The 26,295-nt window shown below is 40.3% G+C and overlaps 1 protein-coding gene across 1 annotated transcript; it reads right to left on the bottom strand.

The window, feature by feature from the left end:
- On the bottom strand, positions 1–26,283 carry RRP1B (ribosomal RNA processing 1B). Its single transcript, XM_040585192.1, has 16 exons — positions 26,032–26,283; positions 21,693–21,775; positions 20,757–20,814; positions 19,966–20,051; positions 18,907–18,968; positions 16,584–16,713; positions 15,050–15,114; positions 14,347–14,507; positions 13,614–13,708; positions 12,483–12,580; positions 11,957–11,976; positions 11,426–11,551; positions 9,913–10,652; positions 6,920–7,066; positions 6,098–6,164; positions 1–4,976 (listed from the first exon to the last, which is right to left on the bottom strand). The coding sequence occupies exons 1-16, from the start codon at positions 26,276–26,278 to the stop codon at positions 4,786–4,788; spliced, it is 2,376 nt and encodes a 791-aa protein (XP_040441126.1). The 5' UTR covers positions 26,279–26,283; the 3' UTR covers positions 1–4,785.
- Positions 26,284–26,295: the final 12 nt, after the last annotated feature.

The following is a 26,295-nucleotide window of genomic DNA, read 5'->3' as shown; positions in this document are numbered from 1 at the left end:
TCCACAAAAAAGAATGGTTTATTGGACTAGACTAAATGATGTAATGCTTAGACGCTGTATTTGTATTAACAAAGCTGTTGCAGATGTACATAAAATGAGACATGGATATTTTTTTTTTCTGCCTGTAATTAAGTCTAAGCACAGGAAATAAATGACAAAAAGGGCATCTGATGCTTTCCAAGTCACATAGCTTTGATGGACTATAAAAGATCTTGCGTACCTCATAATTTAAATATAATTTCAACTTGCCTTGCTGAATTTATTTTGTGCTTTTGAGTTCTCTTGAAGCTATAAAGAATTATAAACTATTAGCACTTGAGAAGTACAAAATTGACCAGATTCATAACAAAAATGCAGAGACAATCATTACAAAATACAGTCCTTTAAAATGTATGCCACATTACGTTACTTTGACTCAGAACGTGACTGGCAGCTATAGGGTTGGAATAACACTATGAAAAAAACTACGAAGCAACACCAAATCAGATCGGTTTTTCTTTTCTCCTATCGATACATCTCTCCTTAGAGTACCATTGTGTCTGTTCAGTCGGTTCAGTGGATATCCCAGATGTTACATTTCTTTCTCCCTCCCCTACGCCCCCACCCACCCTTTTTTTTTTTCTTAAATGTTTATTGGAATTGTCATTATCCAAATATTTTGGCTCATGTATTCAATTTAACCCAACACTACTGATTAAACTGCACTGACAGTGCTTGCATTTTGTTTGTAAAGTCGTCCTGAATGAAATTCCAGACACCACTGAAGACAATACACATTACATACGTGTATTTACAAAACATTCCACCAGTTTCATGGCACAGATGGTTTATGCATGTGCAAGAGAATCACCTTGAGGAGGGGAATTAGAGGAAAATTGAGTCTTAACAGAAGTGTAGTATTACGGAAAGCTTTTTAGGGTAAAATACAGCTATTGCCTTCAGGATGGTTGGCACGCACGGAATCTACGTCACCACAGTTCCCTAAGCAACACATCCTGCCAGTTCAGCACATACTGATAGGAGTGATGGAGGATGGAGCGGAGTGGAGACCTTGCGGCCAGGCTCTGTCATGCTCCCTGCAGGAATGGGAACTTGATGGCACCACACAGCCGATAAGCTGCATGCCAGTTGTCACGCAAAGAATCCATGAGATGTCCATGGCTGAGCCAATCATTGTGGTGAAATTACTTTCCTCAGATGAAATAATCTCATTGTAATACCAACGCACACCTCCCTCCCAAAGTTACCTGCCTCCAAGGTACTACTACACCTCACTGGGCACACAATACCAGTTAGCAACAACAATGTATATGACTAGAGTCGCTCAAGCTCCACCTAAATGTGATGGAAATGGACTAGTCCTGGACTGAAGTAAGTCCAGGGCAGGAGGAATTTTGTCTGAACTCCTGGATTACCCAACTCCGATACAGTGTTCACAAAGCTAGGTCAATCTGACTCCCTCTAAAGTTGTTAATGAATGAAGGGACTTGTAATCAAGGGAGTCAGCCTTGGGGAGCATGAGAACAGATAGTGAAAATAACACCATTATCTCAGTTACACAGAAAGAAGCCTTCAAGTGGGGAAAGTTCTGGCTACAAGAGGAAACAGGATGATAAGATGCTGCAATCCACTGGCATCAACAGAAAATTAGTTGAAAATAGGGCAAAGATAATAGTGGTAGTGGGAGATCATGACCTTCAACTCAAACAACCCCCCTGAAAAAGGGCAAAACCCCACTTGAGGAGCATGCGTAGTTAGCAGAGAACTTCAGTAGTGCTGAGGATGTGTACTACTTTGCATTAGAAGAGAGAAACTTGTAACCATTCCTGTGTATGATGAATGAATATGCAATGTACTATGAAGTACAAAAAATGGACAGATGAGGGGAGACGGGATGGGAAGATTCCACCCTAACTTCTGGGATCAGTCAATGGGCTGAACACGTCTTCTTCCCCTATAGGGATGCCTTTTGGGTAAGAACTTTGACTTATGCATGCTAAATAACTAACTCATTCTACCTGTCATTAGTAATTAAGGTTTTGGTTGTATATAGTTTGGTAGTGTATAATTTCAAACTTGTTTTTGCAGACAGTCCCTGTCATCTACAATCACGAATCTTAACTTGTCACGATTTTATAATAAAGAGTGTTAATTCCGCAAACTGTTAGTGTGGGCACTAACCGCTGCTGGCAGCGGGTAATACGTTTAAACAAAATGTGCAGACCCACTGAGGGGTCCCCCTGATGCTATCGGTGCGTCTCCCTGAACAAGGCGGTTGAATTGCCCTCCGATCCAGTGGGACTGTTCAGTGAAGGGTCCCTATAATGGGACACTGACAGACTGGTCGGGCACAAGGGTCTCAGCTTTCCTGGGCTGCCAACAGACAGATCAAACACTGGGGTTGAGAAGATTCCCCCACTCTCCTCCCCCTTTTCACATGACAGCATGAATCCCAACAAGCAATCACATCACTACAATCTTAGATAACAACTTGACTGCCATTTCTGCCTTCTCCATTAGCACTGTGGGCAACAAAATATTTGGACAAGCAACAGGTTCAATGGATCCCCCAACCAACAGAAAAAGATCCAGACAACCATTTAAACACATTTCCATAATAAGTTATATGTATTAAAACCAAAACCAAACCCCAATGTGTCCCGATTCTGGATTTTTTCTGTGCACACCAGATCTACCTACTGATTGTTTTAATCTACATCCTTGGAGGAATGTGGCATCTTCACCATAATGCATTAACAACCATGCACATACAAATGCTTTTATGCATATTCCACAAGAGACTTCTCACCCACAGTACAAGATAAACAGTACAACATATCAAACACTTTGTTAAATCCTACTTACCATCACCTTGTCAAAAAAATGCATTATGCTAATATACAATGAGGTTTTTTTAAATATAAAAGAACAATAATTGCTCAAACAGCAAGTATTATTAATTTTATCAGATGTATTCTCCAGAGTTCTTTACTGATCAGTCAAACCAATACAAACTGAAACAAAACCAAATGAAATTCAGTCCTTCACTTTAAATGAGAAAAGACAAGAGCAAAATGACTTTCTGGCAGTACCACAAACCGTGAACTGTCACAAACTTAGTGCAAGAATGGGCACAGATTAGAACTGAGCAACTGAGACCAACCAGCCATCTGCAAGTACACAAGTATTTTGAAGAAATTCTGGATGAACTACAAAGAAGCAGTTTCAATCCAGTTGCTTACAAGGAGTAATCTGGCAGAGGACAGCCAGCATCAAAAACTGGTAAAAACCAGTATTGATGTATGCAAATATATCATATCACAAAATTTAATTTTGTTGGCTGAAGTAGCTAAATGTTTACCGGTTATCACAAGACAAGATAGTGAAGCGGGCCTACCCTCTCTCTTATAGGATTACCGAAGTAACTGGTGGGAAGCTTCATGAACAGCTTTGCTCTGGCACCAGGTTGTACTTTGAAGCTGAGCTCTAACATAGAGATCTGCTGCAAAGCCTTTGCCTCATTTGTAAAAGCAAAACTTCCAAAGAAAGATTTCAAATCTTCCAACAGTATAAAACAAGTTTTTATTTTCACTTGCTCTCCCCTTCCTCACAGTTCCCCCTCAGAATACTTTAATGGTCTCTCACAGAAATACACTTCATTCTTTAGAAAAACCAAAACATGCAGAGAGTAGCCATAAAATATCCAAAAAACTTAACGCAAGGAAATGCTGCAGAAAGAATTATTCTGGTTCTACATCAAAGCCAAAATCAAGCTGCCTGGGCTGTAAAGTTTTACCCTGTACTGAGAGGCACCAAAGCTTTTAGAGAGATGTGTGTCCTAACCAAAGATGCACTACACCGATCTAGCTCACTTAAGTACAATCAGAGGTTCATTCACTGAATGAATCTGAGTTCTGGTAACATGTGGTGACACCAGCTGCTGAAGTAGAAAACTAAAGTCTTCTCAGAGCTTCAGGAAAGACAGCAGTGGGGGTGGGGGGAAGACCTGGAAATATCAAAGATTTCTCTTGCAAGAGCATTACTTCAGGTACAGTAAAGAGAAGCCCACTTACAATATGACAAGTGTGAACCAGCTTTGGCACTTGCGTTACTGAAAATAACGTGGTGACTATTCCCAACTCAGCAGGCAACCAGCTGTGAAGGTTTATTTGCAACAGTGACCACTTGAGCAGCTAGGCATCTCTTACCCCAGGGAAAGCTTGCTTCCTATCTGTAAAGCTACCCAAGCCCCGCTGTTACTAAACAGGGACACGAGGTAACCATTATTTCCAGAAGAAGAATTAACAGAATGCCAAGGTCACACATGAAAACCGATGGGGTAAACTTAAAAAATTTATGAGCAATGAGTATGTTTAAAGTCTACATTGTTTTTTTCCATTTTACACCCCACAATTAAAACCAGTTTAATATCATGAAGTCCAAGTTTTCCTTAACCTCAAAAAAAAAAAATCACCGGAACAATCAAACCCTGAACATTCCTTAATTAAATGAACAAGTCTCTTGGGAATAACATGGGCAGAGACCATACTTTTCATAGACCAAACCTGAGCAGAGATTGAATTTTGTTTCTTTTCTGTAAATAGACAAAACAAGTATTTCAAGATACAGATGAAGTGGTGTCAAAATAGTGATGACCTAGGTCAGTCAGAATTTTGTATATACAATTTGTATTAACTTAAAAAAATAAAGAAGTTCCAAAATACCTCCAGAGAACATTCTAGGTTAGCAAAATGTCCTGTACAAAAGTAGGCCACATCTGTTGGTTTAAAAGAAGTTCATAGCAGTTGGTCTTTTCTTAGCTGATAGAGTATAAGGTTTCTTCGTTTGAGGCTCTCCTGCTGGGGTGCCACTGGGTGACTTCAGCACCCCATGACGGGGTTTCTGTTCAGGATTGAAAGCCACACGGGAGGGTCCTTCTGGGCTCACTAATATACTTTTGTCAGTCTTTTTAAACTCTGTTGAAAAACGAGCAAACAAGTTAAAAGCAACATAACTCCTGGAACAACTGGGCCTGACAATCGGTTGTTGAACTGCCCAACCCTGGAAGTCTGCCTCAGATCCTCAAGTCCTTCACTAAGGATCAGAAACCTAAGACTATGGAAAAAAAGGAGATGGTGGTAAAGCACATCTCTTAGCAGAGTCTTTGAGACCGGGGTCTGCTCAGTCCACAGAGAGGCTGTGAACCATTCTCCATGGTTTCACAGACCACCAGAGACTCTGGGCCTACTCCTCTGAAATAAGTGGTCCAGCTGTCCCGAAGAACACCACACTTCCGTTCAAAAGATGACAGTGGGTAAGGAGTGTCTCTGCTCTGACTGTTAAACAGCACTGCTCTAGAGTCTCTTGGTTATCCCTTCTGCCAACAGGTAGACTTTTTCTTTTCTCTTTGTGCAGTTGTGTTACATTAACATAAAGACATGTGTCTAAACACACTGTTCTGAATTTGAATTTAGCCTATAGCACAACTCAGAGAGTTAAAAAAAATTAGCCAAATGAACACATGGAATAAACTTCCATGCTATGGAGGAAGAAGTTTATTTAACGGGGAAAACCACTGCTGCTTATATGGGGGATCCAAAAGGGAAGTAACATTTATCTACTCATTACCATTAATAAACCACAGGTAGCCAAGATAAAACTGAAACTTTGCTATTATACACCCTGAGCTCATCAGCGTATCAGCACCTTTGTCCTGGGAAACAGAAGTGAGGGAAAAGTGCACTTCACAGTCTTCATTGCTAAGAGGTGTCCTGCAGAACAGGCAGCTCAGGAAGGTGAGTCTCGCTCTGCTGCACTGTTTTCCACCCATAAGGCTCCTTCTGCAAGTCAGTGAAACAGCACCCTGGAATCAGTGCAAGTCTAGCTGTTGGGCCAAATGTCCTGAACCTTACCACCTCCTCTGGACAGGAACTTGAGGATGGTTTATAAACTATATGCAAACACTGAGATAAAAAAAAGGATCAGAATCATCCTGTTCTAGAGAGGCAAAGTGTATAGGTGTGTATGAGTGCACACAGCTTCCCCCTTCCTTGACTACAAGAGAAATTGCGGAGACACACAGATGTATTAGACTCACCAGCAGTCATGTTTTTATTCAAGCCAAACGTGACTTTTTTGGAGCTTGATGACTGTAGCTGGTTCAGCTATAAAACAAAATAAAGACATGAAGTAAACTAAGATTTCTGAGGCAATGCTATGCGATCTTTTACCTTACCTGCATCCCATCAAAACCAATGCAAAGCACCTTACTTCCTTCATTTGATTTAGAACACCCCCAGTCCTCTAGCACTGACCCCTGCTAAGACAGCAGTTTTTCTAGCCAAAAGCAAATGTATTTCATTTGTAGAGAAATCACATGCTCTCCTTAATGTCATTACATAATTCAACAACACACAAGAAGATATTTGTATATTAAATACACTGGCCCCACTGCAGTCAGGCCTCAAAGTGCAAAGACGGCTTGTTATGTGTGTATTGTGTTATATTTAGAAAAAGAGGGCAGTCTTTAGAAGCCCTGTACTGTTGCCACCCTCCACAAATGGGAAGAAATGGACGCTCCAGGTCCTTAGCCAGACTGAAAGCCAGCTTATGCTTTTGCTTTCTTGCAAAATAAGCAGGTTCAGAATCGTGTCCTTTCAACAAGAGGGCATTTTTGAAAGCGGGGTGGGGAGGAGGGAAGGAGAGATTTTAAGATGCATACAACTCATTTTCTGAAACTCTGGAGCCATGTGTGACTGCCTATAAGGAAATGCAACAGCATTTCCAGTTTTATCTGTCCACATGAGAAGACTAACGCAGGGTGGAAAAGACAGCATGAGTGGGTCATGCTCTTTGCTGGGGCAGGCAGCTTGGGAAGAGACCTGTGCCCAGACTCAGGGAGAGGGTGAGACCCCATTACCTGATTGGATGCCCTGGTGGAGGAGATGGCGCTTCTGGCTTTCCTGAAGAATACCGGCTTTGGTAGAGTTAGTTTTTCAAATTTTACAAAATCATTTCCTGGTTTTGCTTTCTTTTTTTTTAATAATGATAGAGCAGCACTGCTTTCCTATAAAGGAAGGAAAGAAAAAATTGCTCTCAGTGCAGAAGTACTATACTTAATTATACCTAGTAGAGTGATCAGTGCTCAGAGCTTATCATAGGTGGCTTCTGTAAATATTGTCACAGCTGAGAGAGTGCTAGTTGATACTCACAAAATCTAAGTGTCACGGTTACCTCTCAGGAGTTAATTTTGCAGTTAGTATGACTGAAAACAGCAGTTGAAGGCAAGCTCTGTGCAGAAATAGGAAGGTCATTGCAAAGCAAAGAAGGAACACTTGCCTGTCTCGTCAAACAAATGTGTCTTCTTCATGTGCATAAGGCTGCCTTACAACTGACCCAGCTCTCCTGCACACAATTGATGATTTTTTTATTCCTTGCCCTTAAGCAAAAACTCTTCTGTGGTACCTCTGGACGCATTAAGATACGCAACTAATGAACAAACCCAGCTTTACGCTAAGATGGAGAAAAAAAAAGTGGAGTATGAAGCCTGTCTATACTCTTAGAAAGCCAGCTATTGCACATTGCCACTAGTTTGCTACCTCAAATTCACACTGAGGATTGCCATTTAAAGCAATCCTTTCCTCCAGCATAAGGCAATTCTTAGGACCTGTACTGGCAGTGCCACTAATGAAATGCAAAACACCAGAGCTTTCCAACCTGTTGTCTAGGGGCCCCAGATATCTGTGGGCTACTGTCAGGGGAAGATCAGCTATGCTTCACGTCAATGTACAGATGTGAAATTTGGCGAGCAGTCTGCAGCCGTGCTGTGGAAAATATCCAGGGATATGGCTTCTTTCAATTTGAAAATCACTTCTGCTTTAAATAAAGTGAAAAAGCGTAAGTCTTTTCTTTCTGAATTCTGGAGACAACTGAGAAATAATGCTGAACTTGTTTGGGTTTTCCCCTTCTCCCCCTTGACATTTGAAGCCAATTCTTTGGAGGTGTGTGTTGCCTTTATAATCAAGAATCCAAGCACGCCCCTCACGATTTCTGGGCACAGGACCAGTATTACATAACTAAACCCAGGAAATAAAACGTATTATTTCTCAAAGCAATGAAAACAAAATCAGCAAAGCCTAATTTCCTCCACATTAGTACATTTTAGCTTTACCTTGCCCTCTTTTTTTTCTTATACCAATATTATCATTCTCCTCCTGACTCAACTCCCAAATTTCTCTCCTTGCCTCTGTCCCCCTGCTGCCACTCAACACACACATACACACACAGTTACCTGGATTGGGCAAGGACCAGCAAATGCTGTAGTTTCTTCAGAATTATACGTGGGAAGAGTGGCCCACTAGCCCATGCACTGACTGGCCAGCCAGCCAACAGGCAAGTGCTGAGGTCATGTTGCTGTCTTTCCTTCAGTGGCTACACTAATTTGTGCCAAAAACTAATTTCCATGAAACCTGCAGGAACTTCATCTCAAACCTATCAGATCTTTGAACCTTATAATATTTTCTTAGAAGCCAAGCTTTTATAGAGAAAGAAAGATGAGGTATGCAACATGTTTGATTTAGGTAAGAGGAGAAAAAGCCAACAGTTCCCACTTCGGAAGCCCTGCAGTGAGAAAAATGCAGCTTGCATACTGGGGAGAGAGAAATGTTTTGGTTCTTCCCTCTCAGTACTTTATCATCAAAAATTTTAAAATATCAAAGTTATTTTAATACTATTTAATCAATGTTTCAAAATGCATTTTTTTCTCCATTGAAGGACTGAGTAGTTATATCAAGTTCATATACAAGGCTGCACTACTTAAGTTTAAAACTGTATGATAAGTCAAACAGAGGCGAGTTGATAGGTAACATGCACTTTTTAGTCAGAGGAACACGGAGTTGTTTTGTATTCTGAATATCATTTATGCTTTCTGAATTTTCTTTCCACCAAAGTGAGACTGTCAGCAAGACTTCCAAGAATATAATTGAACCCCTTAATGTGTTAGGATGAATACAAGAAATGAGCAGTTAAAAGCATTTCAGTGGCAGGAGAGGGAAGAACCCTTGCCCTCTCTTCTCTTAGCCACGCCACCAAAAATACACAGTGCAAAATGCTTCTCAACTCCCAAATTGCTGAGCAAAATCAACCCTATTCTATTTGTTGCCAAGAAGAAAATGGATATGGGAGGTAAAGGGTAGAAAAGTTAGCTTGTTCCCAAACTGCAAGACACACATTTTTGAAGACAACTACAGTTACACCTTCCTAGCAAAAACCCTACGGTACTGACTTTATATGAAACTGGACCATTCATAAATGTGATTATACAGCCATTGATGACATTGAAGGTCACAGTGTCATATTTTCTGTTCGCTTTTTCCCCATACAGCACTTACAATTTGTTTAAGATGGAGAAATGAGCTAGCAAAAGAAGCCACTATTGGAATTGCTGAGGGCACAAGCAGCTTATACTGATCTAAATGTGTGATGATGCTGCTGAAAAAGGGAAGTTCCATCTTCCCAGTCTCATCCTTTTGCCAAAATATGCCATCTGTGAATATGCTGTAAGCTCAGCCAGAGACCCAATGCAAAATAATAATTAACCCAGTGACCCCAAAAAAAGGAAAAAAAAAAAAAAAAAAAAAAAGACAACCCCATACCCCAACAATCCAAGTTTCAGCTAGATGAGTTCTTTTAGCTAAGTAGCTGGCACAGGCTTTAGTGTTGTTGCGCACGAGGGCGTAAGACCATGGCGGTGGATGTGGATTTCTGGGGAACTGAGTTTTTTTTGTGACAATGCATGATGACATTAGCACACAGCCTGCTCATCAAGCCCCAGACTCAGAAAGCTAAAGCCAGATTTGAAAAGGAGCCTGGCAGCTCATCAAGAAGGCAGAGAAAAGAATGAGATATACATACCTCCTTCCTGCTTTTCTTGCATGCGGTGTCCAGAACTCCATTGACTTCAACAGAGTTTAGCACCTCTTTTACTTTTCTCTTCTTTTTCACGTTCGCTGCTTTCTGGCTGGAGGCTTTTATCTCTTCCAAACCAACCAGCTTTGTCTTTGTCTTCAATTTGACCTTTCTGGAGGGCACAGTTTCAGAGTCTGCATCTGCTGGCAGGGTCCCCAGCAAGCCCTCCTTGTTGGATTTCATGTCAGTTTGCTGCAAAAGGGTATTCCCATTCACCAAGACCGCCCCTACCTTCTGTTTCTTCTTCACAACCTCAAGAGTTAACGGTGTGCCAGATGGGCTGACATCCTGTGCCTCGCTGGCATTAGCTGGTCCATTCTGACATGCTGGTTTTACAAGAACATTTTGCACTTTTGGATTCACTTTCTTCACTTGACTCTTTTTACTCTGTTCTGCATCATTCAGACTGCTCTGTGCAGAGATACTGTGATTTTCTCTGTTGTCAGCTGCTACATTTGTGGTCTCATTTGCCTCATTTACTAGCGATTTCTTTTTCTTCCTTTCCTTGTTATTTTCTGGCACCTTTTCCTGGCCAAAAACATTAGATCCAGATGTTTCAGTTATTCCCTCCTCACGATTTCCATTAGCTGCTCCAGAATCAGCACTTGGGCTGTCCCTCTTCTTCCTTTTTCTCCTCTTCTGGGAACCTGATGCCTCTTTCACACTTGACATCTCTTGTTCATCCTCTAAATCCATTCCAAAAAGAATACCATATAATACAGACGTGAAACACAAAGGTACTTACAACTGAATTCTGATGGGTTTTTTTTGGTGTTTTTTTTTCTTTCTTTCTTTTTCTTGTCTTTTAAAATAGGCATACCATTTTCCTGCCACCAGTCAGCACAACAACTTTACTATTATAGCTGGTCAGGACGCTGCAGTCCTCTGACACGTGGCCTAACTAATTAAGCCATTCGCTGTGGTAACCCTATTTAGTATAACAATATTCCTATAAAAAATTATTACCCACCCATTAAACCAAACAGAAGGGCAACTCAGGGGTTCAGTAGTTCAGTGACATATTTTGGGGTATGATTGGGCTTTTGCCAATAAGCCATGATGCTACAGATACTTGCACCTGGTTCTCAGTAACTCTCTTCACCTTCCAGAAATACCCCCAAACTCCTATATTCTAACAGTCATCCTATTTTAAGAAGGCTGACATGTTTCTGTTTTCCTACAGTAAATGGAACTGCTCAATGGAGCAATGTATACAACTGCTTCCAGTTCTGCTTTTGACTGAAATTTTTGAGGTGATGCTTGCCTCACAATTGGTGACAAAATTCCCACCACTTTCAAAGAGACCTTAATCTCACATTTAACCTTCATCACAACATGATACAAATCAGCATATCCTGAACAACAGGTTTGCCTTCTTCAGAACTGCTTATCTGATACTTTGACAAAATACTCAAGTGACTGCAGACTGTCTCTCTTCCAGAAGTTGATCTTGCTTTACCTTCCACTTTTTCCAAATTGTTTTTCTCCCATGGCTTGACAGCTTTTTTCTTTCGCCTTCCCCTGCTGAATTCATCATCATCTTCATCTGTAGAAACATCTTCAGGAAAATCTTGGGGGAAGATTCCTGTTGAGGAGGAAGTATAAGGGATCTGAAAACTCCCAGCTCTATTTCTATGTACAGTTATGCTGTTCATATACAACATAACTCCCACAGAAAGAAAATCAACCCCTTGTTCCCCACTCAACCTGAAAGAAAATCATAGGAATGATTCCTACTTGTTTAAGTAAAAATAATCACCTCTCATTTAAGGACAAAGTACAGGGTTGCTCAAATTGTGAAGGGGATTTGGCATCTCACCAAAAACACGTAATGTATCTTAATGAGATTTAAAAAAAACAACCCAAAACAGTATTCTTGAAAAACATATTAACAAAAAAAAAATAATAAAAGCAATATACATTGTACAGGGACAATATATATCCTTCAATGGAAAGAAACTACTGCCTCTGTATGCTGCTCAGTCCTTACCTTCTGCTAAGTCCTGGAACCTGGAGGTGGGGCAGGAGAGAAGGAAAAACAAAACAGTATTACTGGTTTAGTACCAATAATTACACTAGCAGCACAGCGTCACTTGTCACTGTACTTACGGATTTGTCAAAATAGGAACAACATACTTTGCGTAAGAAGTTACAAAGAAATTCCAGAAGAAATTTGCCTCAGAAATCCAAAACCTCAAAACCAAATCACTGAAAGTATTGAGAAAACACCAATGTAATGCTTCTCCCACATCTGTAACCTGCGTATCGCACAACCTAATGGCACATCCTGCAGTACAAATCCACCGAATGCGGACACACCTCAGCTAGCTGCAGTTTTCTATACCTATGACGAACAGTAACACAGGCTTCAGGCACCTTATGTGTGTTATCTGGGGCTGTGAGACAAGCCTGCTCTCGTGACATTGTCACCAGGACAAGCGAGGGTAGAGAAAAAGCAAAGCATAAGATGTTTAGGACAAAGTGGCACATGCAAGGTGTATTTCAACAGAACTCACTTTTTGACCAGCTTGTACAGACGCTTTCGGTTAAGGGAAGGTGTATTTTTCTTGCTCGCCAATTCAAAGAGTTTGTCAGCAACAGCCTTATAATCAAACTGTTGGAGGAAAGCATTATACAGCTTTTCTTAGTTAGCTTATTAATGCAGGAGAACCCAATGTGACTCGTGTTACCAATACTTCAAGTAGCATACACATCCTTTAAACAGCCACTTCCTTTGAACACAAAGTGTTTTCTCTCTGTTGAAATTTACACCCCCTTCACACGTATACTGACTTACAGCCAGTTGCTTCACTAACAGAACAGTTGAACCCAGTATCACTTTCTCAAACATTCCTAACCTTAATACTTACTCAAGAGAGAAGCCAACCAACTTCAAAACTCCTACAAATATTTAAGTAAATATCAGATTTAAAGCATGTCGTATCCTAATTCTTGCTAAAAATCCACAGATGCATGAAGTGTATCTACCATGCATGTGCATGCATGATGGGTGAAACTGTCAAAAACACTTCACTGCACTGGAAGTGGGTCTACAAAAAACCCAAATTGCAATGTTACCCTCTCTCCCACGTATCCCATTGGCCACTACTTTTGGTCTTACTGTCAATGAAACCTAAGCTGATTGCTTCACCACCCACAGTGATGTGTGGCTTTTACCATACACTTTTTAACTCTTGAAACAGGAAGGGAGGAGCACAGAAAGAAGGTATGGGAGAAAGGAATGAAGAATTCGGAATTGAAACATGAATTTATTTTCTCATAAACTGTTCACAGAGTACACGTTACATCAGGGGTCCTCAAACTACAGCCCGCGGGCCGGATACAACCCCCCAGGGTCCTCAATATGGCCCCTGGTATTTACAGAACCCCCCAGCGCTGGGGGTTGGGGGGGGAAACCAAGCAGCCGCAGGTGACCTCCTGCCACTTCATCCACGCGCCGGCCCCCTGTTTAAAAAGTTTGAGGACCCCTGCGTTACTAAATACCACCTTACATTAAAGCAGAAGGAGATCAAAATTTTGTAACATGCTTATCTGATTAATACCCTTTACTTTTGTACTTCCTGAAAGGGATGGGAAAAAAGAAAACAAAGGGTGAGTATCAATAATAAAGCAAACAAGCCACAAACCTGAAGAACAGGCCCGATACCATCATCAGTATTTTCAGAAACATCCTCTGTTTTTTCAGAGCTCTGCATTGATTTTCTCGACAAACATCTTTCAGCTATTGTAAAAAAAATACTGAATATTAATGTTTAGTTTGTTTGACATAGCTTGAGATGGTTGCTTCATTAACAGAACAGTTGAACCCTGTAGCACTTTCTCAAACTGTGACAGCACATGGTACTCTGATCACTCTGACAGAAGATCAGATGTATTTTTCTTCATGCAATCTTGTGAGCCTGGACTGATTGAACTACTTTACATCACCATTATGCAATACACAACTGTGGCATTATCTGAGTGCCTTTTAAAAAAATTGCCTCTATACCAGAGTACACCTGGATTGAAAATCTTCCTGCTCAGATTTATTTTATTTTTTTTTTTAATTTAAAATGCCCACAGAATGCCAAAACCTCATCTTGTTCAAAAATGTTATGGACAACCAAGCCAAAAGCCAGACTGGGTTACCATCTAGCACTGTTGCAGAAAACTGTTTTACAGAGACCAGTGATTTTTGTGACATGTTCTTATGGAGTCACTTTGTTTAAGCACATCTGAAGGGAAGACAGGAAAGCACAATTATCCTTACAACTCCTTGAACATGTGTTTGACTGGTTCAGAGCAGAAATGTATTTTTAAGAAACAGATCTTTTAAATCCCACGAAGTGTTACCAAAGCAGTTTAGAACTTTCTCCTCACCTTTGGTTTTAAGCACCTCTTCATTTTCCTGTTTGTCTTCTTCAGACACATCCTCATCTTCGTTGCTACCCAATTCTCTCATTAGATCCTCAATGGCGTAGGGGGACTGATCCACAATGATCTCAAAGATACCAGTGGCTATGGCGTGCAGCACACATCGACTGTGTTACAAGACAGCAGGGATGAGAGTCAAAAGGCAGAAGCATACACACCTTCCTCTCTCACATTAAAAAAAAAAGAAAATTTGAGGGGCACAGGGAACATGGGTAAGAAAGTGGAAAAGCATCTAGCTCTCCAGATGAGGAAAGTGAACCTGTTACTTCCTAAACAGAAGCCCTTTAATCAAGTGTCCTACCAGTGTTTTCCTCTTAAATGTCACTGTGTTTATACGCTGCTCTATATTACACTGCAGCAACAAAGGATCTAATTAGCTTAGCTGTTCTATACATGTTAAAAAAAAATTAATAAACCAGACAAAACCAACAGAGCCTGATATAGTTCTCACAAATCCATAAACACTATCTACAGCTCTGATGAATACAAGTTCTCTTCAAATGACTGTGCACATCATTAGTAAAATATCCTTTCTCTACATTCTGAAGTTATACTACGACTCCTCTTCAATCCATTTATTACCATGTGGAGTGGTATATGCAGAATTTCTTAATTCTTAAAAACATATTTATCCTTTCATTAAACTTACTCCTTTGATTTGGCAGCAATTTTGCAGAAAGGTTCAATGAACTTGAGATTCTGGTCTGCTGTGAGCTGTATGATTAGAAAGAAAAAAAATGAGTACAGTAAATATTGTATGTGTACACTCAAATTCCTTGAATATTTGGTGTAGGGGGATCTTCTTCAAGAAATTAAGTCAGAGTTTTTCAGCATACTATCTAATTCCAACTGACAGGAGTATCCAGTGACTTTTTGTTACGACTGCTACCGCTAACTTCCAGGTATTTCCTGGAAGCATTATAAAAATGTTGACTGCTTTGCAGACTTTCATCTACCGAGTACAGAAAGATAAAAAAGCTTCTAATTTTAGATATGGAAACATGAGGCAGAGAAAAGAAATAACTTTCGCAAAGATGGTCTGTAGCAGACGTGAGTAAGACTTGGGTTTAACTGGACTGCCTGGACCAAAACACTGTCAGCTACAGTAGTACTAAAGATAAAAATCCTTCCCTAAATTAAATCTATGAGCATCAGCTGTGATTACACATAGTCTAGAGAACTAATTCCCCATGCTTCCTGTGAATGGCTTAATCAGTTTTCTGCCTGTGGAGCTGCAGAAATTATTTGGGCTCCAAGTGCAGTCACTTGTGCAGACACCTTCTCTCTCACACTTCACAATCCAGAACCACAAAAACCGCAGGCAGGATTGCTTTCAATACTGACTGCAAAGAATACAAATGGAAAATTGCTGACAGCTTTGTCCATTGCAAGATGTATCCAGATGTCAGAAACAAGAGGAAGTGAATGAGCAGAAGTCTGGAAGGAGGTGTGGGGCAGCGGGCACCTCACCCTAGTAGAGTAACAGAAGAAATACTCTGAAGTATTTCTGAAGAAGTTCAGTGGTGACAGCTGCAGGAACATGCATTCAGTTGCTGCAAAACTCTGTATCACTGTAACCAATACAGCAACCACTGTAACAATCAACCAAAACTAATGACAACTGAAATAGCAACATACAGCTGAGAAAGACAGATTCACCAGCAAAATGAACAACTGGATGTAGAAGGTAAATTTGCTCAATGGACAGCCAACAAGGTTTGAAGCCAGCAATTAGCAAATATTAGATAACTTTGAAAGCTCACTTTCTTCCTCTATTTAGGTGTCATACTATCAGCCAAGAGCAGGTTTTACATCAGTTTTTGCAAAAGCAAAGACTGGCAAACATGTTCACACAAGGGAAAATATGTTAAGTCCCTTCTGTTGAAACAAACAAATGAGAATAGTCTTAACTTTTCTATTTCTATTTCCAACCTCAGTTTGGAGCAGTATAGCAGTACTCAGGAACTTGAGAGAAACTACTATATTCTCACTGTCTATAATAAGACATGAGTAAAAGTACCAGCACAAATTGTAATAAGTCACTTTCTTCATGGTTATTCAACGTTCCTACATTACACTTAAAACTGTTAAAACATAAATAATCTAAAAATGCTGTTTCTTCTAAAATGCTGCATGCTACAGTTAACATTAATCAGGAGGAAAATGACAAAGTATTTTCTAACCTCCTCTGCACCAACTTTAGCCAATTCATCCAGATAGATATCAATGAAATGTAACTTTATCCCAGTGGGAGCATTGCTGCTTGCGTCCATAACTTCCTTCATTAGTAGCTGCAGGAATAGTTCAATTAGACTGGTGGGGGAAAAAAAGAAAAGAGAGAAATAAAAGAGAACAATATATTCACATCCAATTGCTCATGTTCTATATGCTTTGAAACCAAACTCCAGCCATTCACAGTTTTATCCGTTCTTTAAGATGGCTATCCAACACTCACAAGAAATAAATCCAGTGATCAATTTTCACATTTTAAAGCAAACTTTTAAAAAATATCCATCCATAATCAGAAGTCCTTACAGTCTAGATGATTTTGTGGCATCATACAATCCACTCAATGCAGTTTGCTGCAGTGAAAATCACTGTTTTAAAATTCACACCTTAATTTGGACTCAAGTTTATTATGCTATATGATTAATGGATAGGAGGAGGGATTCTGCCATTTGAGCAGGGCATTCTGAAGACACAGCTGTCGCATTCATCTATCCCTGATGGACAACACCTCATACCCTTCCATTTTATGAGACAATTTGCATTTTGGTGCATAGCCAAGGTTTAAATTTAATACCGATCCTTCTCAAACTCATTTCAACTGTGCAGATTTTGTCTTCATTAAACTATGTTATCCACTGTCCCTTAAAGCAAAACGGTAACATTGAAGAACAGATCAATGCCTAAGGTAGGCATAAAAAAATTACCATCCCAATAGCTCAAGCCAAAAGTGACTGAGCTGTGTACATGTAGGACTGTGGCTCTGTTCAATTACTGACTTCTGGAGTACTAACAAATACTGCTGGAGTGACATGGCTCAAAGAGACATGCTGTCATTGCTGCATCTGAGTGGCACTTGGGACTTTTTTCCTTTTTTTTTCTGCCTATCCTCATCTTTCAGGAAAGTGAAGCTATGTATAGTCCATGCATTCTCCCCTGACGTTCTGTGGGGCCTCCTGCAATTTTGCTTATAACAAACATTTCCAGTTCCAAAGAGAATTTAAAGCATTCCAAACCCACAAAGATTATTTCAGTTTCACTTTAATACTCTTCTCTTCTAAAAGCATTTTAAAAGAAAAGATAAACGGAAAACATGCTAGGCAGCTTCTAGGCTACACCTAGGAGGGAATCACAGCTCTTGAGCACCCTTGCTCTGCAAAGAAAGGAATCATGATTGTCTCCCCCCACACTGCTTCCTCTGGTGGTGAAAAGCCTCCAGGCCATCCTTCCAGTGAAGCTGGAAAAAAGGAGACCAAAGCCATAACAAACCTCATCAGGCATCAGTTTGGGTGACCATGTCTCTCTGCCATGGGAATGTGTGTGGGGAAGAAGGGGTTCAGATTTATCAAACCTCCTCCCACACTTTCTGTTCTGGTCAATAAACATTTTCATCTCTCCAACCTGTGGGCATTCACCCAATGCAAAATTAAGGTAGAAGAAATGGGGTGTACTTTAGCTTTGCATTCCTTCCTATTTCCACAAAAATATGCCTATATGCATTCCACATTTCAGAAGGCAAGAGGGAGAAAGGATAACCTAACTAGGTTATCAAGTACTTTTAATTAAAAGACTTAAAGTTCTTCATCAGTTTAAACACAAAGCAAACTTAGAAGTGCCACAAGAGCTCTAGACAGAGCAAGATGACTGCATTTACTTCCCATTTAATAGAATATAGAAGAAATACAAACAAAACCACTGATGTGTACAACAAACAGAAAGCTAGTTTACAATTAAGGAGTTCCATTTATCAAAAGACTGTGATTAAACACAGTAAAATAAAAAAAATAATCAAAAGTCACAGCCAATCAGAAAAACAACATAACCCCCCAAAATTTAATTTTCTGGGATGCAGGCTCTCTGCCTATTCCCTCCACACTCCATTGATAGCTCTCCTGACTAAATCAGTCAGATCTAGCAAACTCCATGAAAAATCTAGATCCCTCAGATTTCATGACTGCTTGGAATACCACATGAAAAACTCCTATGTTCAGGTTTTGCATAAGCATACATGAATTACTTTCTCAAATCTTTTTCTGTGAAACACAATAAATGGCTTAAGTGAGTTACTGATTGCAGTGTTTTTAACTTAATGAAGCATAACACCTAACTTTTTTCTAAGCTACACATCATAAGTGATCTTCAGAACAAGTAAGACTGAGTGTTAAGACTTCATGACAGCACCACCTATGGAGAGGAAGGATCTACAAACTGAAAACATATTAGATAAAAGTAAATTGGGCAACTTCTTCATGATGCAACTACATTCAGAAATCTGTTTACCTTTCATCCCATTCGTTTCTTTTCAGCGCTTCAAAGGATTGCCTCAAAATCCTACGCATTAGCTGCGAAATACAAAATTTGTTATACATGTTCTTCATGAAACAGATAAAGGAGTTACTGTGACTGAAATATGAATAGGCTTCTTAATAAACTTCTTTGTAGCACAATAAAGTGGAAAGCTTCCTCATATGAATGTTTTGACAGACCTATCATTTCAAGCAACAGAAGGATGCTGTGAAGCTCAAAAGACAATGAACTATTTTCATATCTTAAGTCCAGAAAATTCCACAACCATCTCTACTATACAGCTTTCTCTTGCTCTATCACCCTGAGCTCTTCATGAAGTGCTGCCAAATCTAAAAAAACCCACAGCTCAAATGGAGACAACAATACAGGGCAGATGATAACAGTAACAACTTAATTACTTAAAACTTGCACTAAGAGACAGACATATGTAAAACAGCTACATTAAACTGGCTCAAAACACTCCATTTACTGAAATAACTGTTTCTGCTAAGATTTAGAAACAAAACCCAGCAGTGTATGTGCCTGCAATTAACTTATTTCAAAGAAGACTAATGTGAATTTCCTCTTTACAAAGGCAGGTCTTTTCAGATTCTTTTCTCATTGATTTTACTGTTTGTTTTAATATAGTGTTTTCTACAGAAAGAATTCTGATAGCTGAATGTACTACAATGGATACTTTAGAAAGTTGGGGTTCTAGTGACGGCTACTTTATACAGAATCATAGAAGTCTTTAAACAGTCTGGTCTAAGTAACTGATATTGATGCAGTGTCTTCTGAGACACTATTTGTATTCCATACAGAAACCAATGAGAAACATTACTAAGTTCTAAAGGAAGGCAAACAAGAAAGCACTTGCAGCTTGACATAAACCGTAACGGCTTTTAGATTTGCAGTGGTGAGTGAAAGCCTTTAAAACAAGTGTCACTTGCAATGTATCAAGACGACAGTCACTTCTCTTACAACATACATAAATGCATGTGCAGACAAAGCTGCTTCCCAGCAAGAAAAGATCTGCAGAGGAGTTTGTATTACCATATAGTACTTATCAAGACGCAGACTGTCTATCCCAATCCACTCACGGTTCATAGTTTGCCAAAATGTCTGAATGAACAGGTGTCCTGTAAGAGAGTAAGAAAAAATATCTGCATGTCTGGCACAACAGTTTATTTTGCTAACCTAAAAGAATCTCAAGAAATCACTTCAACGTGAGAAAGGGATGCATTTCCCTAGAGATCAGCCTAGCAACAGGGATAGAGCTATGGGAAGACATGCTTGAGACAGGTACAAGGACAAGTCAAACTTCAGGACAACACAAGAAAAGGCACACTGTTAAAGGTAAGTGTAATTACAGGGACAGCTTTGTATCTATTTTGTGTTACATATGCACAAGTTAGAGAAAAATACCCATTCTGCACTCATTTCTATCCATGCAAGTTTTGACATTGACTGAGCACTCTTATTTCATGTGCATTCTGAATACCAGGTGCTTAACAGCTCACGAAAGAGGGTTGATTTTGAGTGGGAAATACACAGAACAAGTCAGTCTATGCAGAATAGCAAAGTAAGGGGACAAGTTTGCTTTGCCACCCCATCCTGCAAAGTCTCACCTTTATCATGCTGGATATACAGCTCTTCCCTTGCAACAACCAGAACAAACTGCACCTCATGCTTCCCTTAATGTAATCACACACACCAGCTAGACACAAAGCAAAGGAAAGAACGAAAGCAGCACCTGTATCTGGCTATCTCTGTACAATAGTGGTCTCAAAATCACCAAAGATGAAAGTATCTTACAAAACATTAGACAATGAAATAGTACTTACGAGCCTCTGTATTTTGAATCACATGGATAAGCTGTGACATATTGTCTGCAAGTTCCTCCTAAAAGTTAATAGTATAGCACATTTCAGAGCTTGGTCTCCTCACTGAACATTCCATCAGAAAACAGCAAGAAGTATGAGTATCATCAAACATCTTTCAAAATGAAAAATACTCTCTTAACAGCTGCTTTAGTACTGCAGTTATCCTTCCATATGGATTAGGTCAGTTGTAAGAGAAGATTCAAGGGTATCAACCTCTGTTTGTTTCACCAGATCCCTGCACAAATCATCTTTCTGACAGCAGACAAAATTAAAGTAGGAGGAAAAATATACCATGTATTTGAATTAACAAATGATGTAAAAATTTAGGGGTACTGTTTTCATATACCTTAATTGCAGGTGGAGCTCTCTGTACTCTGTGTGAGATAAACCTTGTTCATGCAAACAGACAAGTCATTTGAAAACTGATTAAGTGAGGTTACTAAGATCTGGTAATCCAAAACTGGTGTCTTTTGAGAGTAGGGAGACAAACTGGTAGTAGTTGACAAGAAAAGGATGTGTGAAACTTTCAAACTAGGCTAACTAAAGACTGCAAGTACGTTGTAGTTGCAGTTAAGGAGAACTTGCTGTTACTGCTTTAGTTCTACCAAATTAATGCACTTCATAACGGTATATATTTCAGTTCTGGTTTTGGAAGGTAAATGGCTACACCTGCTGTTCAGAGGGTGACTTCAAACATGCCATTTAGGCTTCTGTTCATGTGGTGAGTATCACCGAGTTACAGTCACCCCACCTGCACATGCTGCATATGGGCAGCAGCAGAATTAAAAAAAAAGGTGAGCAACTCATGAGGTAATTTTCACTATTCTAAATTAGTACGTCCCTATAGTGTATTTTAGAAGAGAACTTCTCAACCAAATATAAACCCAGTTACAATACCTGTAGCAAAGGTTTATCCTGCATCCACATACAATAGAACAAGCCCTTCCATATTTTTAGCAGTTCCTCCTGGCTGAAGCCACCTAGAACAGAGAAGAAGTCTGAATGAAAATGAAAAAGACCCGTATTTCCACCAAAATATTTTCTCGCAGTTCCCTCTGTTCCCTGCTTTCTTCTTTGTTTTTGTTATATTCCCTTGGGTAAAGATTGGTTCCTACTGTAAGCACACTAACTGGAAGACAACTTGGTGTAGTTCAGTGATTCCATCACTGTAAGCTTCTACCTTGTAGCAAAGTAACAAAGATTTCAAAGAAATCACAGGTGGGCTAAGATGAATACTAAGATAATTTTGATAAAACCCTCGGGCATATTTTTAGCACCAAGTTTGAAAGACATTTTTAATGAGGGCATCATATCTAATTTTGCAAGAGAGGTGATGTGCAAATGCTCAAAGATAACTGAAATGGCTTTTGGGTTTGTTTAATTTTGTGGGTTTTTTTTTAAACAAAAGTCTCATTTTATCAATAGTTTTGTTCCTTATTAGAGACTTGTTTTGACAGAATAAACTTCTAGCAGTCAACACACCTATTTCTATATTTAAATATATAATCAAAGAGCCTGAGAAACTATAATGAAAATACTTTTATTCCAGTTAGCCTTAAGATACTGTATTGCCTGAATTTTAACAGCAAAGAATATTTTTGCTATTGACCATAAAAATTCACATTATAATCAAAATCATATACTACAGAAGGAAAGTACTACATGGAAAATAAAATTTTACTGTCAATAATAGTTGCTCAAGAACATTTTAAAAACTGGATTATTCATGACATCAAATACATTTCTGGGAAGTAAAAATGTAACAGTATACTGTTACAAGGTAGCTACAATAACCTACTACAGCTATTTTCAAACTATGGCCTATTAAGTACTCTCAAGTAATTTCAAGAAAAACCACGTTAAAAAGGTAATCAACTTCAGTAAGCTCAAATTTCGTCCAAAAAGATCACTGTCACTTTTGAAAAATGTTCAGGGGTCTGCCAATCAAAAAAGCCTGACAGCCAGTGCTAGATCTAAATTGATTATCTCCTCCTTGGACCAAGTAATTTGAAAGCAATTATCACTACTGCATCATTCTCCACTCAGACGAAAAATTGTAAACATGTTAGTTAAATCATCTACAGCCATGCTTGGTTAAAAAGAAAGGAAGTATTGTTGAGTGAAGGAAATACGCAAAATACTATGTAGGAAGAAATGTATCTAGTAATATTAAGCATTAGTTATAAATTTAACTTAGATTTGGTAATAATGTTAAGATTAAATATGAAACAATTAAATCACTGATTTAATATTCATTGAAATATTAAAATTAATAACATTTCTGAACAGAATTGTATGCTATTATATATAGATCATATGTAGCAGTAAGGAGCAGGATTAACCTCACACACAGCATTAACTCTACAGAGGCATCAGACTTCAGGCTTATGTCCAGGGGATGTCAGCTGCAACCTATAAAGATGGCTCAGGAGTTCTTCCCTGTCTAGGGAATACAGACTTCCATGGGGTTGCTTTTCATACACGGAGGGCTTTTTAAAGTGTCCTAGGCAGTCCTGACCCTGATCAAAAGGTTTTAGAGTAAATTTCTTATCCTAGTCACTCAAAAAGTTGTTTCAAGACTGTGTTTTCCATTTTTCAACTTCATGTGCCCTGCTGTCACCATCCACAGCTGGCAAATAATAATCATTCAAGCAAGGTTAATTTAAAACCTGAATCTATTGCATTAGTAACTACAGTGTGCAAACCTGAAGGCTGCCTTTACCTTCAAGCTACCTTGACAAATATTTTGGGTTTAGGGTCTGAATTGTAACTCTCTCCCTATGCACAGCAGGGTTGCTTGGATTAATACTGTTACAACCACTCACTGAAGGCACGCTACTTTAATGCAAGCCTTTTAAGCTTTTTTTATTTGGGAGTTAACTGTTTTGACATTGCTATCATTAAAAATGTTGGTATTTTTCCTATTCTAAATAATTTCCAAGGACCAGATTCCACATTTCCGTGGAAATTACATAAATCCCTTACAGATCCAGGCCCAAGTAAGTGCAGCTCTGTCAGATAAGAAACCACACAGCAATCTTTTATCTTCTACTAAAAGTTACTTTTATTTAATATTCTTTCACCAATTAATTTCCCAATGTCTCTAAAAAGATATCCTATTATCAGCCCAATACAGCATGCTCTTCTCTTTCAAGGTAGCTAACAAAAAACCTGCACACAAAAAACAAAACAAAAAAACCAACCAAAAGACCACTTCCAAGGAATAATGTGCTCATTCAAGCTCATCTGCACGCGTGACAACTTCAGTAGTTCTATGCCTTATGTAGCGTTTAACTTCTTGTTGAAAATTAAGAGCTCTAGCTCTTTGAAGAAGTTTCCCCAGCACGATCCATAATTCAGCCTTAGCACAGATCATACTGAGCAGTTCCGTCTACCTATGAAAGATGTGACTGAGGTGAACGTCAGGTAAACACCACACCTTTCCAAAGTTAGCATGTTCTCAGCTGCTCAAATTAGGGTATCTAGCTGGGTTATCTAATGTGTAAACCTCATCTCCCTCAGAATGCTGGATGGATATAAGACTGCTAATTAATAAATAACTCCTGAATAAAATGCTTTCTTTCCAAGTCAAAAAAATTTAACCTCTGTTTTAATATTACCACCTTGAATAGTACATAGCAGTAAGTAAATCTAGGTGGTCTGGAAATTAAGTCACCCTTGTTTCTGACTCATTTGCATTTCATGGTGGGCTGACTGACATTCAGAAGGTTCACATCCCAAGTGACAATTGCCCGGGGTGGGGGAGGGGATTCCTAATATCTTATCTTATGGCATTAGCTTAACCTCCAACCTTCTCTCTCAGTTAGGGCACTCCTCTCTATCTGGATACTTCCATAAACTTAAAAGGAATATGCACTTTGCAGCAAGCTGCACAAAGCACTACTGAACACAAGAGAAACCATGTGCAGCTTAGGAAGCCTCCAGAGTTCAAAATAGTTGGAGGTTCAGAAGGTACTTGGGAGGAATACAGTGTACATTTGCTTGCTCTTACTAATCCCCAGGCAACCCTTACACCTACGGTAACTGTCAGAAATGGGACGGTGGGCTATTTGGCTCTCTGGCCTGACCCTGTAAGGCTGTTCTTACATGCTCTTCCCCCGTCAAATGTATTAATGGGTCAAATACTATGCAGAAAGGGAAGAGAGTAAAATGAAGAAACAACATCTATTCCCCAGTGTCTTTTCAAGGAATTATCTCTGGGTCAACCAGTATTCCAGTTTCAGTTTAGCTCCTGGGGTGCCAGGTCTAGGCTGGCTTCCTCAAAGCCAAATGAGTGTGTACGCATAAACCTCCGTACCAGTTTCCCAAATGCTATGGGAAGGTTTACTAGGTCAGACACAGTGTTCGGCAAATGCTCATGACCAGTCTCCTTCCCTTGATTCTAAGGTGGCAATACACAGCTCCCAAGTAGAACAACAAATGTTGTTGGAAAAAAGCTTTTGATACTATGAATGTGGAGGTAACAGGTAACCCAGATAATCTGAATGAGTAACAGAATCGACTGCAATTATACAAGAGCTGAAGCACTCCTGAGCTTTCCTCCGATGCTCCTGAGTATCAGTCATGGAAACAGGCAGCCACCACTTCACTAGGCAGCACAGCAGAAAATAAAACTATATGCTCCGTATACTGGGCTGAGCTCAGTCGGGCTCTGTCGGGATTTCTGTCCTCTTCCTAGGAATAAGAGCCTGTGAGCTATACTGCTTCCATCCCGGCCACGCTACTGCTGCCAGCCAGGCCCCCGCACGCCCCGGACCAGGCAGATCCTCCCCGAGCCCTCCAGCCCCCGGCGGCGGTGCGGTGCCCCGGTCGGCCCGCGGGGAAACCCATGGGCAAGGATCGGACCCGAACGGGCCTCTGCTCCCTCACGGCGTGCTCGGCCCTCGCGGTATCACCGAGGCAAATACTTCCTCTGATGAAATATGTGCGTAAAAGTAAAAAACTAAAAACAATCCAAAAAAAGCAAAACAAAAAGAAAGAATAAGAAACAATACCCAAAAGGAAATTAAATAAATAAATAAATAAATAAAAACCCCAGAAGACCCACAGGTGGCGGCCCCGGCTCCTCGCCACACGTGCTTTCCACCCCCGCCAGCTGCCGGCCCCCCGCTCCACTCGCGCTGCACCGCTGGGCCCCGGCCGGCCCCCCGCCCCCACCGGCCCCCCCCCCCCCGTCCCGGGCCACGCCGCCCCGCCCCGCCGCCCCGGGCCCTACCGGCCGTGCACTGGGTGCGGACGCTGATGTACCCCCGCAGCTTCTTCAGGGCGCGGTCCCGGATGCGCTTCTCGTTGGCGGCCAGCCGCTGCGCGAACTGGATCTCAGGCGGCTGCACGGCGGCAGGAGCCATGGCCTGTCCCTGTCCCCGTCCCGTCCGGGCCCGTCCCGTCCGCGCCGCGCTGCGGAGAGCTGGGCGCCGCCTGATGGCGTCACCGGCACGCCTGTCGCCCGCCTTTGCCGTCATCACGGGGCGGGCGCCGT

The sequence above is a fragment of the Falco naumanni genome, chromosome 2 (assembly GCF_017639655.2).
Source record: "Falco naumanni isolate bFalNau1 chromosome 2, bFalNau1.pat, whole genome shotgun sequence".
NCBI lineage: Eukaryota > Metazoa > Chordata > Aves > Falconiformes > Falconidae > Falco > Falco naumanni.
The sequence above is the reverse complement of the archived record's forward strand: the minus strand, read 5'-3'. Positions and strand labels throughout refer to the sequence as shown.